General features: G+C 44.3%; 1 protein-coding gene and 6 non-coding genes across 7 annotated transcripts; 4 read left to right on the top strand and 3 right to left on the bottom strand.

Annotated features, from left to right (window-relative positions):
- The first annotated feature begins 219 nt into the window (after positions 1-219).
- On the top strand, positions 220-324 carry TRNAL-CAA. The gene is made up of 2 exons: positions 220-257; positions 280-324. It is a non-coding gene; the product is annotated as a tRNA-Leu (tRNA).
- A 438-nt stretch (positions 325-762) lies between these two features.
- TRNAQ-CUG lies at positions 763-834 on the bottom strand. The gene has a single exon. It is a non-coding gene; the product is annotated as a tRNA-Gln (tRNA).
- Positions 835-2,313: 1,479 nt separating this feature from the next.
- LOC105547634 lies at positions 2,314-4,024 on the top strand. The gene is made up of 2 exons (XM_011991288.1): positions 2,314-2,359; positions 3,199-4,024. Exons 1-2 carry the CDS (start codon positions 2,314-2,316, stop codon positions 3,732-3,734), a joined length of 582 nt encoding a protein of 193 aa, XP_011846678.1. The 3' UTR covers positions 3,735-4,024.
- TRNAL-AAG lies at positions 3,109-3,190 on the bottom strand. Its single transcript has one exon. It is a non-coding gene; the product is annotated as a tRNA-Leu (tRNA).
- Positions 4,025-4,061: 37 nt separating the features above from the next.
- On the top strand, positions 4,062-4,134 carry TRNAM-CAU. The gene has a single exon. It is a non-coding gene; the product is annotated as a tRNA-Met (tRNA).
- Positions 4,135-9,504: 5,370 nt separating this feature from the next.
- On the top strand, positions 9,505-9,577 carry TRNAK-UUU. The gene has a single exon. It is a non-coding gene; the product is annotated as a tRNA-Lys (tRNA).
- Positions 9,578-11,410: 1,833 nt separating this feature from the next.
- TRNAM-CAU lies at positions 11,411-11,483 on the bottom strand. The gene has a single exon. It is a non-coding gene; the product is annotated as a tRNA-Met (tRNA).
- Positions 11,484-13,012: the final 1,529 nt, after the last annotated feature.

Genomic DNA, 13,012 nt, shown 5'->3' on the forward strand with positions numbered 1-13,012 from the left:
AGGGGCGAGAAACGCTGAATTCTAGCCTGAATTGGGAGGAGAGCCTCGCGAGTTGAGTTACGGTTCCTGATTCCATTTAGATAGAACGTTTTGTTAACTTGTAGGAATTTCCTTTTTCCATTTCTTTCATTAAACCGCGAACGTAGTAATGACTTACGCTGGTTGCACATTCCTTACAATTGAAGATTATATTGATTTGCGAGCGGGAGTGTCTCAGGTGTCAGGATGGCCGAGTGGTCTAAGGCGCCAGACTCAAGGTTGGCTTCCTCGTGTTGAGGATTCTGGTCTCCAATGGAGGCGTGGGTTCGAATCCCACTTCTGACACATCAGTTTTATTCTCCCTTCACTCTACTTTCTCAGCCATTTCTGTGTTTTCATTCTCCCTACTTTTTCTATCCTAACTAAAATGATACACTATCAATAAGGTCTATCCTCTTCCTTTTCAGTCTTGTTCGCTGTTTAATAGCGAATCACGTTTTGCTCTGCTTTGGTCAGTTCGTTAAAAGGCGCATTCATTTACTACATGAGCACTCACCCAGAGGCGTCCTGGGAGGAAACCAAACTAGGTGGGGGTAGAAAGACATGTATACAGACCCCATTATTACATACTGGCCCTGAGCTCATAGGTTATTGGGACTGCAGATTACGTGTTTTTCCTCACGGCCAGACACCATCAAAAATCAAAGTGATGAAAGTGAAATTGAAAGCAGCAAGGTTCACGCTCAAGTTACCGGAAACAGGGCAAAAAGAGAGAAATACGAAAGGTTCCACCGAGATTTGAACTCGGATCGCTGGATTCAGAGTCCAGAGTGCTAACCATTACACCATGGAACCCTCCTTAGGAATGGTAGGATACTCCATCCACCTGGGATCTCTCTTTTCTTCTACTTACTAATTGATTTAAAGTAATTTTGCAGGAGCAGTTTTTTGTTTTGGAGTACCAAACACAGGGGTGCGAGAGGGAGGGCTCACACACTGTTTCCACTGCGTCTTTCTCCCAGGTTTCTTTCCATCCTTCGGGGCAGCGCAGTATACTGATCTGGGAATATGGTTATTCCTGGATATTTTTCTTCCGTTTCCAGCCCACGAAAAGATAAATTGAATTTTAGTCTCACAGTTTGAAAGGGAGAAAAGAGAGAAAAGAAGAATATACTATCTACTTTCTACAGTCTCATTTATTCATCGTACGATACCTACAGATGCCTCTAGAACAACCTCCGAGTATCTTGGCACTGCCCCTCAGTTGTAACCATGGGCTTGAATTTTTAAAATCTGTCTCCTGCATTCCTGCAAAATGCCTTAAGTGCAGGACTGAGTCTCACTCCTCTTTGATAGCCCACGGTCTGCTACTTTGTAGAAGCTCAATCAATGTTTGTTGCATGAATACATAAATGAAAGAATGAGTGAATGAATGAACGAATGAATGAATACTCAGTGGGACAGCCCAGCTTAGACTTTTGGAAGACTTTAGACTTCCTTTTTGCCTTCATTCGCTAGGCTAAATTTTAAAAGTTCAAAAGGGAACTCCTCCTCCTCCTATCTTCCTCCTATCTTCTTTCGCCTTTGCAGGTCCCGGCTCCCAGGTGGACATCTTAGCGTCCAGATGGCCCCACAAATTGGTGTCCTTTAGTATGGATGACCAAACGAGGATGTTACAACGCTGGACGTAGTCATTTATTTTTTCAAATCTTAACTTTATTAAGATAACATGGTTGTTTACCTAGTAACTGTAAGAACAACATAAAATAAATAGACCACATATATACGTAGCTTGTCTGGAAGAAATACTCAGGTATAAATTACTACTTCAGTCAATCTTAATATTAGTTATTGGTCAATTATGTTTTTTTTTTTCCCCCTTGAGACGGAGTCTTGCTCTTTCGTCCAGGCTGGAGTGCAGTGGTGCAATTTCGGCTCACTGCAAGCTCCACCTCCCGGGTTCACGCCATTCTCCTGGCTCAGCCTCCCGAGTTGCTGGGACTACAGGCGTCCGCCACCACGCCAGGCTAATTTTTTGTATGATTAGTAGAGACGGGGTTTCACCGTGTTAGCCAGGATGGTCTTGATCTCCTGACCTCGTGATCTGCCCGTCTCAGCCTCCCAAAGTGCTGGGATTACAGGCGTGAGCCACCGCGCCAGCCCTAGGTCAATTATGCTTAATGTGCTTCTCTAGTCTCTCAAGACTGAATTGCTAAGAAACCCTGGAATCATTTGCTGGTATTCATCCTTTCGTTGTATCTCCAACCAAGCAAGGTACCTGTTACAAAATATCTGCTCAATTAGTATGTATGTATTGGATACATCTTTTGGAAGATGAGGAAGGAAGCAGTGAAATTAAAAGACTTCTGGCTAGACGACTGTAAAGTGCTCCTAAGCATCTACCCACCTCCCTGCACACACAAACTCTCCATTCTATTTCCTCGAGTCTCCTAGCCTTAAAAGATGGTCTAAACTACTCCAGATCCAGGTAAATAACGGATCAAGTCCTTCTTCCCTAAAACAGGTGTCATTCTTTTTATTCTATGAGCCTCCACCTTATTTCTTAGAAAAAAAAGAAAAAGGAAAAAGGAAAAAGAAAATAAAAAATGGTTACTGTTTAAGATAATATCAGAATCTCAAAAGCTAACTCTTCAACTGTGTTCAACTAAGGGCCTTGAACTGCTCTCTGAGGATAGGTGAAGGGGGAAAGGCTCTAGGTGTCTGGTGACTGTTTCGTTTGCTGGTTCGTTTGCTTTTTCAGCCTTAGCACATTTGTCCTTGGAGAAGACAATGGAAAATAGGGCGGATGAGCGTGCGTGGCTTATTTATTCTTGAGTCTGGAGTTAAGAAGGTTGTACTTTTTCCTTAGAATTGCCCATGATTGGTTCACAAATCTTGCAAAGTGAATGAAAACACATGAAGGCCACTGAAGGGAGTAACAAGGGTAAGAGATTTCTGAGCTCCTAAATCTAGAAACAGTTGGGCACTGTTTGGGCGACTGTACATATGGGTGTTATCGGTGGCCCCTTGGGAAACAGAAGAGGGACCTGCCTCACTTAGGAGGCAGTGAGAACTGCCCACACAAGGCTTGAAAATGGACCTCTCCTGGGTCAGAAAAGAAACTCACTCTGGCAGCGGTGGGATTCGAACCCACGCCCCCGAAGAGACTGGAGCCTTAATCCAGCGCCTTAGACCGCTCGGCCACGCTACCGCCCGCAGGCTGTGTCACCGCTTGCACTTTCACCCAAGTGACTATCGCCCCTTTCCAGTCTTTTCATTCCCATTCCCACATCGCTATAAATCCTTCCCTCGGGCCCCTTCTTCAGCATTCCTCGCTTCTCAGCACAGCCCGAGAACCCCCGATCCCCGACACTTTGCTTCCTTTCAGCTCCCAGGTGGATCCCGGACAGGATGCTGCAGGTGGTGCAGGAAGGCAATCTTGCCCCATTTGTCATCAACACAATGAAAAGGGGTCGAAGAGACCGAGAGCGCCAGAGGACGCCACGGGCTCCACATCCGCTTGGACTCCAGGAAGTAAGCCTCTAGACTTCAGGAATAAGCAAGTCCAACCGTTTGATTTGAGCGTGTTGCTTCCAAGAAAAGCGTGGAAAAATCCTGAGACCTCCTCCCCTTGCCCTTCGTCCATTTCAGGGGACCGAGTGTCTCCACGGAACTTCACAAGGGAGGCAAAGAGTGCGCTCATTATTATTTGTCTTGTCTTCGTTTCAGAGGCGATACATCTGCGAAAGCCCTAATCATAGAGGGAAAGACTGCTCGTTCCTGGCCCAGAAATGAGATGAGAAATCCAGGGCCCCGTACGGGAAGGACTTTTGCAAAGTCTGGACTCAACTGCCTTCGCAGCCCTTGAAGTCTCTTTAGGAAGGGCTGTGGGAGAACGAGGTTGGTTTAGGAGTTGGCCCCTGCCTTGTACTACGTAGTTTTGTCATCCAAAGTGTTTTAGAAGTGAATTAAATCATATTTCCATCTTATTTTGAAACACTATAGTTCGGATAACTTAAAACCTTATTAATAGTACTCATAATCACGTTGGTAGAGTCCTTGCTTAAACCATAAAGACGGTTGCCTCCTTAGCGCAGTAGGCAGCGCGTCAGTCTCATAATCTGAAGGTCCTGAGTTCGAACCTCAGAGGGGGCAACGCATCTGTTTTGCCACTTTTCTTCCTCTTGACCCAAAATGAGTAAGACAACGAAGGAAGTTGGCAAATCCTTGTTCTTACTCCGCTTTCTCTGTAGAAAAGAGTACAATATGTCTGGTAAGGAAAAAAGAAAAAATCTAAGGAAATTGCTTTGATGGAACAGAACGGTTAATTGCTGCTTAATAGAACCATGTTCAGTTACACAACAGTGATTTTCATTAAGAATTTAATTCTCCAAAATTCTTCTCATCTCCCCTCCCTCCCTGCATACCAATTGGAGATAGAGCTGGTAGCATTTTCAAATGTTTTTCAGATATGCTTGGCGTTTGTCTTTGTTTTAAAAACACCAGAGTCAAGAAACTTACCAGTTTTAGAGTACTAAGAGAAGAAAGAGTGGGTGGAGGGTTGTACTAGGGGTGTGGAAGGTATAGAAGCTAATTATCAATTACTGACTTGGTTATCTTTTACCATTCTTCTGGAATGGCTTACCACCAGGTTGCCACCAATAACATTCCATATGAAAAAAGAAAGAAAACAAAAAGCTAACAAAAAACTACCCCCTCAGTCTCATTGCATTGGACCTTTTCTCTTGCTTCCAGTCCTGTTGACTAGATCTAAGTCATCCAAACTACCAGATGCAGGAAGCGATAAAAAGAGAAACAAGAAGTGAAGAAGACAAGCTGATATTTACAGTCAAGATGAGCCCCTAACTCAAATAGTAATGAACAAGACTGATAATTAATGTGCTGCTCTTGAGTCCTACTTTGTTCAAAGCTGTGTTCCTATTAATCCATTCCCTCTCAGCTTTAAAATCACCCTCATATACTTTGTTTTGTGACATTGGGGCTGGGCACCTGCAAATGATATTTCCCAAACTCCTTTGCCCACTGGCTTCCTCTTGTGTTCTGTTAGTAAGAGGAACCAGAAAGAGACTAGAAAGCAAGAGGAGAGAAGCAAGGGCTACTTTCTAAGTTTTGTTCTTCCTGTCAGGTCACTCCAACAATGGCAGTTGAGTCCCATCTCTATTTGTTCTCTTCATGCATTCCGAATGTCTCACTGCCCCTTACATAAATAAGTACTAGTCCAGCTGCAGCGCGTCCTCTTTAGCACTCCAGGGTGCCTTTCCTCAGTGGTCTCAACCTCTTCCTTTTCGTTCTTCCAGCCCCGCAAGGTGGTAGCTACTTCCCAGTAGTTGTTATCTGAGTTACTGTGTTGTGCCTAGTTGACATACCTAGTCTTATTCTTTTTTTTTTTTTTTTTTTTTGAGACAGAGTGTTGCTCTGTTGCCCAGGCTGGAGTGCAGTGGCATGATCTCGGCTCACTGCAACCTCTGCCTCCCAGGTTGAAGTGATTCTCCTGCCTCAGCGTCCCAAATAGCTGGAATTACAGGCGCCCACCGTGACCACGTCCAGCTAATTTTTGTATTTTTACCAGAGAAGTGGTTTCACCATGTTGGCCAGGCTGGTCTTGAACTCCTGACCTCGAGTGATCCGCCCTCTTCCGCCTTCCAAAGTGCTGAGATTACAGATGTGAGCCACCGCGCCAGGCCTTATTTCTTAACTAGACCTGAACCATACATAGTGGGTGCAGGGATAGCACTCCACACAACGGAAAAAGCTTCTGCTCTCATGGAGTTTACATTTTAGTGGGGAATGATAAAGAATAAACTCAACCAGATATATAAAATGTGAGGTAGTGATACATGCCATGAAGAAAAAGAGCAAGAGAATGGAGAACAAAGGGGAGGAGATTGCTTTATAATAAAGGGTGACCAAGGAGGCCTTCCTGATAAGGAGGCATCTGAACAGAGACTTGAAGGAAGTGAGTGAGTGAGTGAGCTGTGAGGCTATCAGGGAAAAGAGAATTTCAGGCTGAGGGAACAGTAATTACAAAAGGCTTGGCCGGAATGCCATTGGCATGTTCAAGGAACGATGGAGGAGAATAGTGCAGCTGAAGATCAGTAAACAAGGGAGAACTTGATAGGAGATGAGGGGGTTAGATACACGTAGACCCTACATGATGCACATAGATCATGTAGGGTCTCAGAGGTCACGATCATGTTCAGAGAGGGAATTCACTGCATAGGGCAGAGAAAAGATAACAGTGAATTAAGTTGTGGAGGTCAGCCAGACCTTGAGAATATTCTGATTCAGTGAGTCTGAGATAGAATCTGTGAAACTCCTTTTTTTTTTTTTTCAGATGGAGTTTCGCTCTTGTTGCCCAGGTTGGAGTGCAATGGCACCATCTTGGCTCACTGCAACCTCCACCTCGTGGTTCAAGTGATTCTCCTGCCTCAGCCTCCCGAGTAGCTGGGATTACAGTCATGCGCCACCAAGCCCAGCTAATTTTGTATTTTTAGTAGAGATGGGGTTTCTCCGTGTTGGTCAAGCTGGTCTCGATCCCTGGACCTCAGATGATCCGCGCACCTGGGCCTCCCAAAGTGCTGGGATTACAGGTGTGAGCCACCGCAACCGGCCTGAATCTGGGTTTTTAACAGTGACTCCAGGAGATTTGAATGCCATCAGTGTGGCAACATTTTGGAAGCCCTCGTCAAGGACTTACTCAGCCTGTATTCATTTATCCCATGTTGACTGTCTCTGGAGAGATCACTTCCTCCCAAAATTCTCCTCGTTATTATTTGGTCATCCAGGCCTTGCTTACTGGTTAAAACTAGCAGCAGTTGCCTCAGGTTTTCACAAGGCTCATCAAGAGCAGAATAAATGCTCTATGCTTCCCAGAGAACTCTCAAAAGCTACAAGGTGCCGTTTCCTATTCCAGTTTATTTCTAATTTTTCTTTTTTTGTAGAGGACTGCGTGCTCAGAAACAGGGTGTTCCCGATAAGTCCTGCTCTTGCAAACGAAGCAGGGTGTTCCCAGTAAGTCCTGCTCTTGGGGAAGCAGGGCGTTGGGGGCTTGTTTATGTGTAAACATCTTGAAAATCCAGAAAGTCAGGGAAAGGTCAGAAAAACAACAATGTGTCTTGTGACTTGGCAACATTCCACAAATGACTGTATAAAATAAAGCAGAGCAGGCCATTCGAGGCGGCCGCCATGTTTGTCTTGTCTTGTGTTGTCTTGTGTGTTCATTCCTTTGTTTAGGAAACACGCGGACCCCAACATTTTTTCTTTTTTTTTTTTTGAGATGAAGTCTTGCTCTGTCACCCAGGCTGGAGTGCAGTGGTGTGATCTCGGCTCACTGCAGCCTCTGCCTCCCAGGTTCAAGTGATTCTCTTGCCTCAGCCTCCTGAAGTAGCTGGGACTACAGTCATGTACCACCACACTTGGCTAATTTTTGTATTTTTAGTAGAGACGGACGGAGTTTCATCATGTTGGCCAGGCTGGTCTGGAACTGCTGACTGCAAGTGATTCGCCCACCTCTGCCTCCCAAAATGTTGGGATTACAGGTGGGAGCCACTGGCCTTGCCCTGTTTTGCTTTATTATTGCCTTTCCCTGTAAAGAGCTTCTTTTGGTAAATAAGCAGCTGAGACATCTTGACACCTCCTGCCCTCCAGGTTCCCAGGGGCAGTCTGGGCCCAAATTTTCTTTCTTCTAGCTGTTCCCCAGTTTCTCTGCACCATTCCTCCCCACTGCCACATAGTCGCTAAGCCATGTCTGGATGGCCTTCATCTGCACAATGGCCTAATTTATGTTTTTGCATCATCTCTTCCTTCACTCTGACTCATTCTTTACATAAAGCCAGTGTACTCTTAAAAGTAATCTCATCATGTCGTTCCTTCCTGCTTAGAATTCCCAGTGGCTTCACATTGCTGCTAGGGTGCAGTCAGCCCTCTGTACTACTAGCTATAACCTCTGAGCCTGTGAGTCACTGGTCTGTCCCTGCCTTCCTGTCCACCTCAGCCCCCACCCTCATCAACACTCTCTTGAGCTGTCTGTACACAAGCTGCTCAGGACTTCTCTCAGGTGTCTGAAAGTGCTCTGCTCTTTGATCTTCTTGGAATGCTGGAGTCACATTTTTGTCCAACTAGGCCTTTAGTTTTCGGTTTAAACATCACTTCCTGGGAGAAGTCTTCTCTAATCTCCTGGAAGGGGTCATCTCCCTTTATAATCCATGCTCTCGAAGACAGGGGGCGGGGTGTGATTTACAGTGTGCATTATTTTGTCTCACCTTACTTTTCTTTCTCTGTGTTCTCTTTATCTTGATTTAAATCTATTAACATTTTTCACTTTATCTTATAGTATAGTTGTGTAGATAACCTTGAATCTGTTTTGCAATAGTAGCATAAATAAATGCCTGATCAGAAATGTACCACATGACAACCATTGTGCTAAACCTAGCCTTTGAGGAAGGGATTTCTGTTGTGAGATTTAAGGAAGTGAAGTAGTTGAGAGATTAAGAAACTTGTCTAAAGTGGCACAACCAAAGTGGTTAAATACAGTGTTCTAAATGATCTATTTTACAATAATAAGATTAATAATTGTGATAACACTTAATTTTCACGGAAATGTCAGCAGGAGTTTGCTTATATTATCTCAATGAATTTGCAAAGTTAAGTCATGAGATTATGCTTGTTTTTCTCAACATTTTGTAACCTAAACTTTTATCGAGAGCATTTATCACAATGGCTGTTTAAACAGAGTGTAATTTGTCCTTTAATTGCTGCTTTTCCCTTTTAAAGTATGAACCCCCCAAGGGCTGAGGTAGTACCTCTGCACTGCAGTAAACCCAGGGCAACAGCTGAGCGCCTTGCTCAAAATAAGTTCTCAAAACCTATTTTTGTGCGCTCTTTGTGCCAGGTAGTGTTTTTTTTTTTTTTTTTTCCGGAGTCTTACTGTGTCACCAGGTTGAAGTGCAAGTGGCGTGATTTCGGTTCCTTGCAACCTTCACCTCCCGGGTTGAAGCGATTCCCTTGCCTCAGCCTCCCGAGTAGCTGGGACTACAGGCGTGCGCCACCACGCCCGGCTAATTTTTTGTATTTTAGTAGAGACGAGGTTTCACCATGTTGGCCAGGATGGTCTCGATCTTCTGACCTTGTGATCGCACGCCCCCGGCCTCCGAAAGAGCTGGGATTACAGGCGTGAGCCACGGCGCCCGTGTGACAGGTATTCTTAAGGTCACAGGCGAGACTGGAGCATAACCTTTGAAGACTAAAGACCAGACAAACCCGGCGATTACGTCTATAGTTATACATTACTTTTACAAGTAATTGTTTGAATTACATTACACAAGGATGGGAGTTAATTTTTTCCATGAGCTGGGGACAAAAATAACTGTGAGCCATATTCAAAGAGGACAAAAGTATAGGTGGGAATAAAGAAAAGGGCCGAGGACAGGATTTAGATTGGAAGGTATCGAGTTTGTGCACCTTCTTACTCAGTGGCATATGCATGAAGAAGCACCTTTGCAAGGAGCCCGGATAGCTCAGTCGGTAGAGCATCAGACTTTTAATCTGAGGGTCCAGGGTTCAAGTCCCTGTTCGGGCGTGGCGGGTGGTTTTTAGCACCTGTTTCTCACTTCACGTTTGGAAAAGCTAAAAAGGAAAGAATCATTTCCCTTTTGGGCAGATTACATATACTGCAAAATTTCACAAAACCCGTTAGAGCCCCGAATTTCAACCCACAGATAGGTAAGTAACTCTGATGCAAAATAAAAGTAGTGAGGTGAATACGTGGGACCTCTACAGTGAGATAGCCCCAGATTTTCGGAAGAAAACTAGCATTTAAGGATAACCTTAGAATACGAAGTATTTAATATTTTATTATTCCTGTTACTCTGTTTACAGGTGCCAGAGTAATCTTCTGTTGTTACTTGCTTTCCAGTACAGAGTTTATTTTACGTAGGGGGGAATATACTGATCAATTATCAAGAAAGTTATAATTTGTTCATATTCTGTCTTGACATGTTTCTGGCATTTAGTTATTGTGAGTCAGCCCTGCAAGTCTGAAAAACTAGGTGAATTTAAAAATAGTTTCTGACGGGGCGCGGTGGCTTACGCCTGTAATCCCAGCACTTTGGGAGTCCTAGGCGGGCAGATCACCTGCGGTCAGGAGTTGGAGACCAGCCGGATCAACATGGTGAAATAGTCTCTACTAAAAATACAAAAATTAATTCCAGCTACTGGGGAGGCTGAGGCAGGAGAATCGCTGGAATCCGGGAGGCAGAGGTTGCAGTGAGCCGAGATCACGCCGCTCCACTCCATCCTGGTAGACGGAGCGAGACTCAAAATAAATAATACAAATAAATAAATAAAATAAAAATAGTGTCTGATTCTGCAAAGGAGAGGAACAGACTCTGAATTGTGATGGCTCCGATAAAGATAAAGCAGTCTCTGAAGAGCTGCCTGAACAGCCAGACAACCCAGCTCTTAGGCTTCTTCCAAATCTTTAACAGCATTTCCTTAACTGTGGTAGCTGCAGACTCCTGGAACCAGAGGCCTAGCGTCCGGAAGAAACTGTTAAGATGTTCCCTATAAAACATTTCCTTAAGTCGACCCCAGAATGAACTGTTAAGAGAGCTGTCCTGAAATACAGACCCTTGAAGTCCAGACATTTTGGAGATGCCTAAGGAGAGCCCTCTCTTTTTCCAGCACAAACTGGGCCAGAGAGGTATAGCCTGCAAGATGAATTTCAGTATGTGTAACTGCTGGGGTAATGTTTGCAAATAATCTAAGTTTGAAATGTTGATTTTGTGCAGTAAGATAGTGACAGGAGACATGGAAAGAAAACCATAACATTTAATATGCAAATTAAGTGATTGATTTGAGAAATACTTGTTTATCAGATACTGTACTAGGCACTGAAAATATAGAAGTGGATAAAACAAACTCAGTCTCTACCGGAATTTACAATCTGGGAGGATGGGTGGGCAACAGACAATAAAGACGTTAAAAAATAAAAGAACAAGGACATTTTATATAGTAAAAATTATATGAAGAAAATAAAACAGCTTGAGGTGACGTGATGGGAAGTTGGTGAGAGAAGGGATGGTGTGTTAGTTTCCTAGGGCTGCCATAACAAATTGAATATCAGGTTTTCATCTGTCTATTCATTTTTTCAATAGATTAAGTTGCACCGGTAGGAGGATACTGTCCCAAGAGGGAATTGAGATCACAGGAACTTGGACAAAACAGTATGCCCTCTGGAAAGAGATGGTACTACAAAAACTAAAAGAGATTTACTGGAACTTGATAATCCGTCGGGACTTAGAGACCTGAGACTTCATTTGTTTGACAACATATACGGGGCCAAGGCATTATAGAGATAATTATATAATGAACAAATACGGTTAGTTTTTTAAGTTGGGGACAAAACAGCAGCTGCCCCCTCTGAGGTTCGAACTCAGGACCTTCAGATTATGAGACTGACGCGCTGCCTACTGCGCTAAGGAGGCAGACAACGGAGTGTCTTCGTCAGGTGTTTTCAACACTGATTTTTACTTCATTTATACTTTTTAATGTCTACATTACCTTTATTTTAAATTTCTAAGATAAAATATTCTTATGAAACCTCTTAAAAGCTCAACAGCTCCCAAAACTTGAATCAGATGAAGAAAGTCGCTGCTGATCCGCTGCTTTTGCCCTCTCATTCTGAGCTGATGACTCCCCACTTCTCACCTCAAGTAGAAAATTTCCTAAACGTCCTGTCCAGAAACCTGACACTTAACCTGCACGGGCGTCCATCCATTTTGTCTGGAGGGAACAGGAAACCAGCCTGTTTCCTCTCTCCCTCCATACCAGTTCTTTCCCACAGGAAAAGTGATTCAGTGTTTCCCATCGGGAAGCATTGAAGCTTTTACTATCTTAAACAACAAAACAACCTCCTTTGACAGGCGTCTCCACCTGTCGCTATCCCATACGCTCAAACTTCTTGTAAGGCTATCCTAATGTACAGCAAACTTCTTGTAAGGCCGTCTGTTTTAAGAAAATACCTCCCAACTTCTTGTAAGGCCGTCTGTTTTAAGAAAATACCTCCCGAAGTCCCATTGGCTTTTCAACCCACTGCAGTCTTCCCCAATCACGCCTCCTTCTCGGTCTTGAGGAAGTCCAAAGGGATTTGGACAAATGCAACTTCATGGTGTAAAGAATATGGCGCTCTTGGTGCAAACTCTTGGGTATCTGCTAGGATGTGAGAGCGGTCGTAATAAGCAGGAAGGGGTGAAAAGCTTATCTTCTCCCCTGACTTTGTTTGCCAGGGGATTATCTGAGGTTTAGCACTCAAAGACCCACCTCCCAGGAAAACCCTACCTGGGATGTGAAAAGTCTGGGCTTTCGGTTTTTGGCGATAGGTTGGAGAGATTACACACACACAAAAAGTGACAACCCCACCCTTGTTCCCACCCCTGCCCCAGGACTGAAAGTAACACTGATTTTATTGCCAATGGATAATAGGGCTTAGGTTATCCCACTTTTGTAGTTGTGGCCGTTTTTCCCCTGGCCGCTGATGGTGACAACCTTGGACCATGCATCTCTCTGAGTGAGGCGACTTAAATGCGCGATGTTAGCGTTTGTAATCGTGAGCGTAACAGTCGGTCTTTGACTGTAGACTGTCGTGTCTACATAGTGCTAGTTTGTATTGAGATAGTGCTCGTTTAATTTAATTTAATTTAATTATTTATTTATTTTGAGACGGAGTTTCATTCTTGTCGCCCAGGTTGGAGTGCAATGGCGTGATCTCGGGTCACTGCAATCGCTACCTCCAGGGTTCAAGCGATTCTCCTGCCTCAGCCTCCCGAGTAGCTGGGATTACAAACCTGCACCACCACTCCCGGCTAATTTTTTGTATCTTTAGTAGAGACGGGGTTTCACCACGTTGCCCAGGCTAGTCTGGAACTCCTGACCTCAAGTGATCCGCCCGCCTCGACCTCCCAATGGTGGGATTACAGGCCTGAACCACCGCGCCCGGCCTTAGTTTAATTTTTTT

This window comes from Mandrillus leucophaeus, unplaced genomic scaffold (genome assembly GCF_000951045.1).
Source record: "Mandrillus leucophaeus isolate KB7577 unplaced genomic scaffold, Mleu.le_1.0 Scaffold392, whole genome shotgun sequence".
In the NCBI taxonomy this organism is placed as follows: Eukaryota; Metazoa; Chordata; class Mammalia; order Primates; family Cercopithecidae; genus Mandrillus; species Mandrillus leucophaeus.

Coding starts and splice junctions, on each gene's coding strand:
- LOC105547634 (XM_011991288.1), top strand. CDS start 2,314: ATGAGGAAGGAAGCAGTGAAATTAAAAGACTTCTGGCTAGACGACT. Junction 2,360..3,198: donor AGACTTCTGGCTAGACGACT/GTAAAGTGCTCC, acceptor TACCGCCCGCAG/GCTGTGTCACCGCTTGCACT.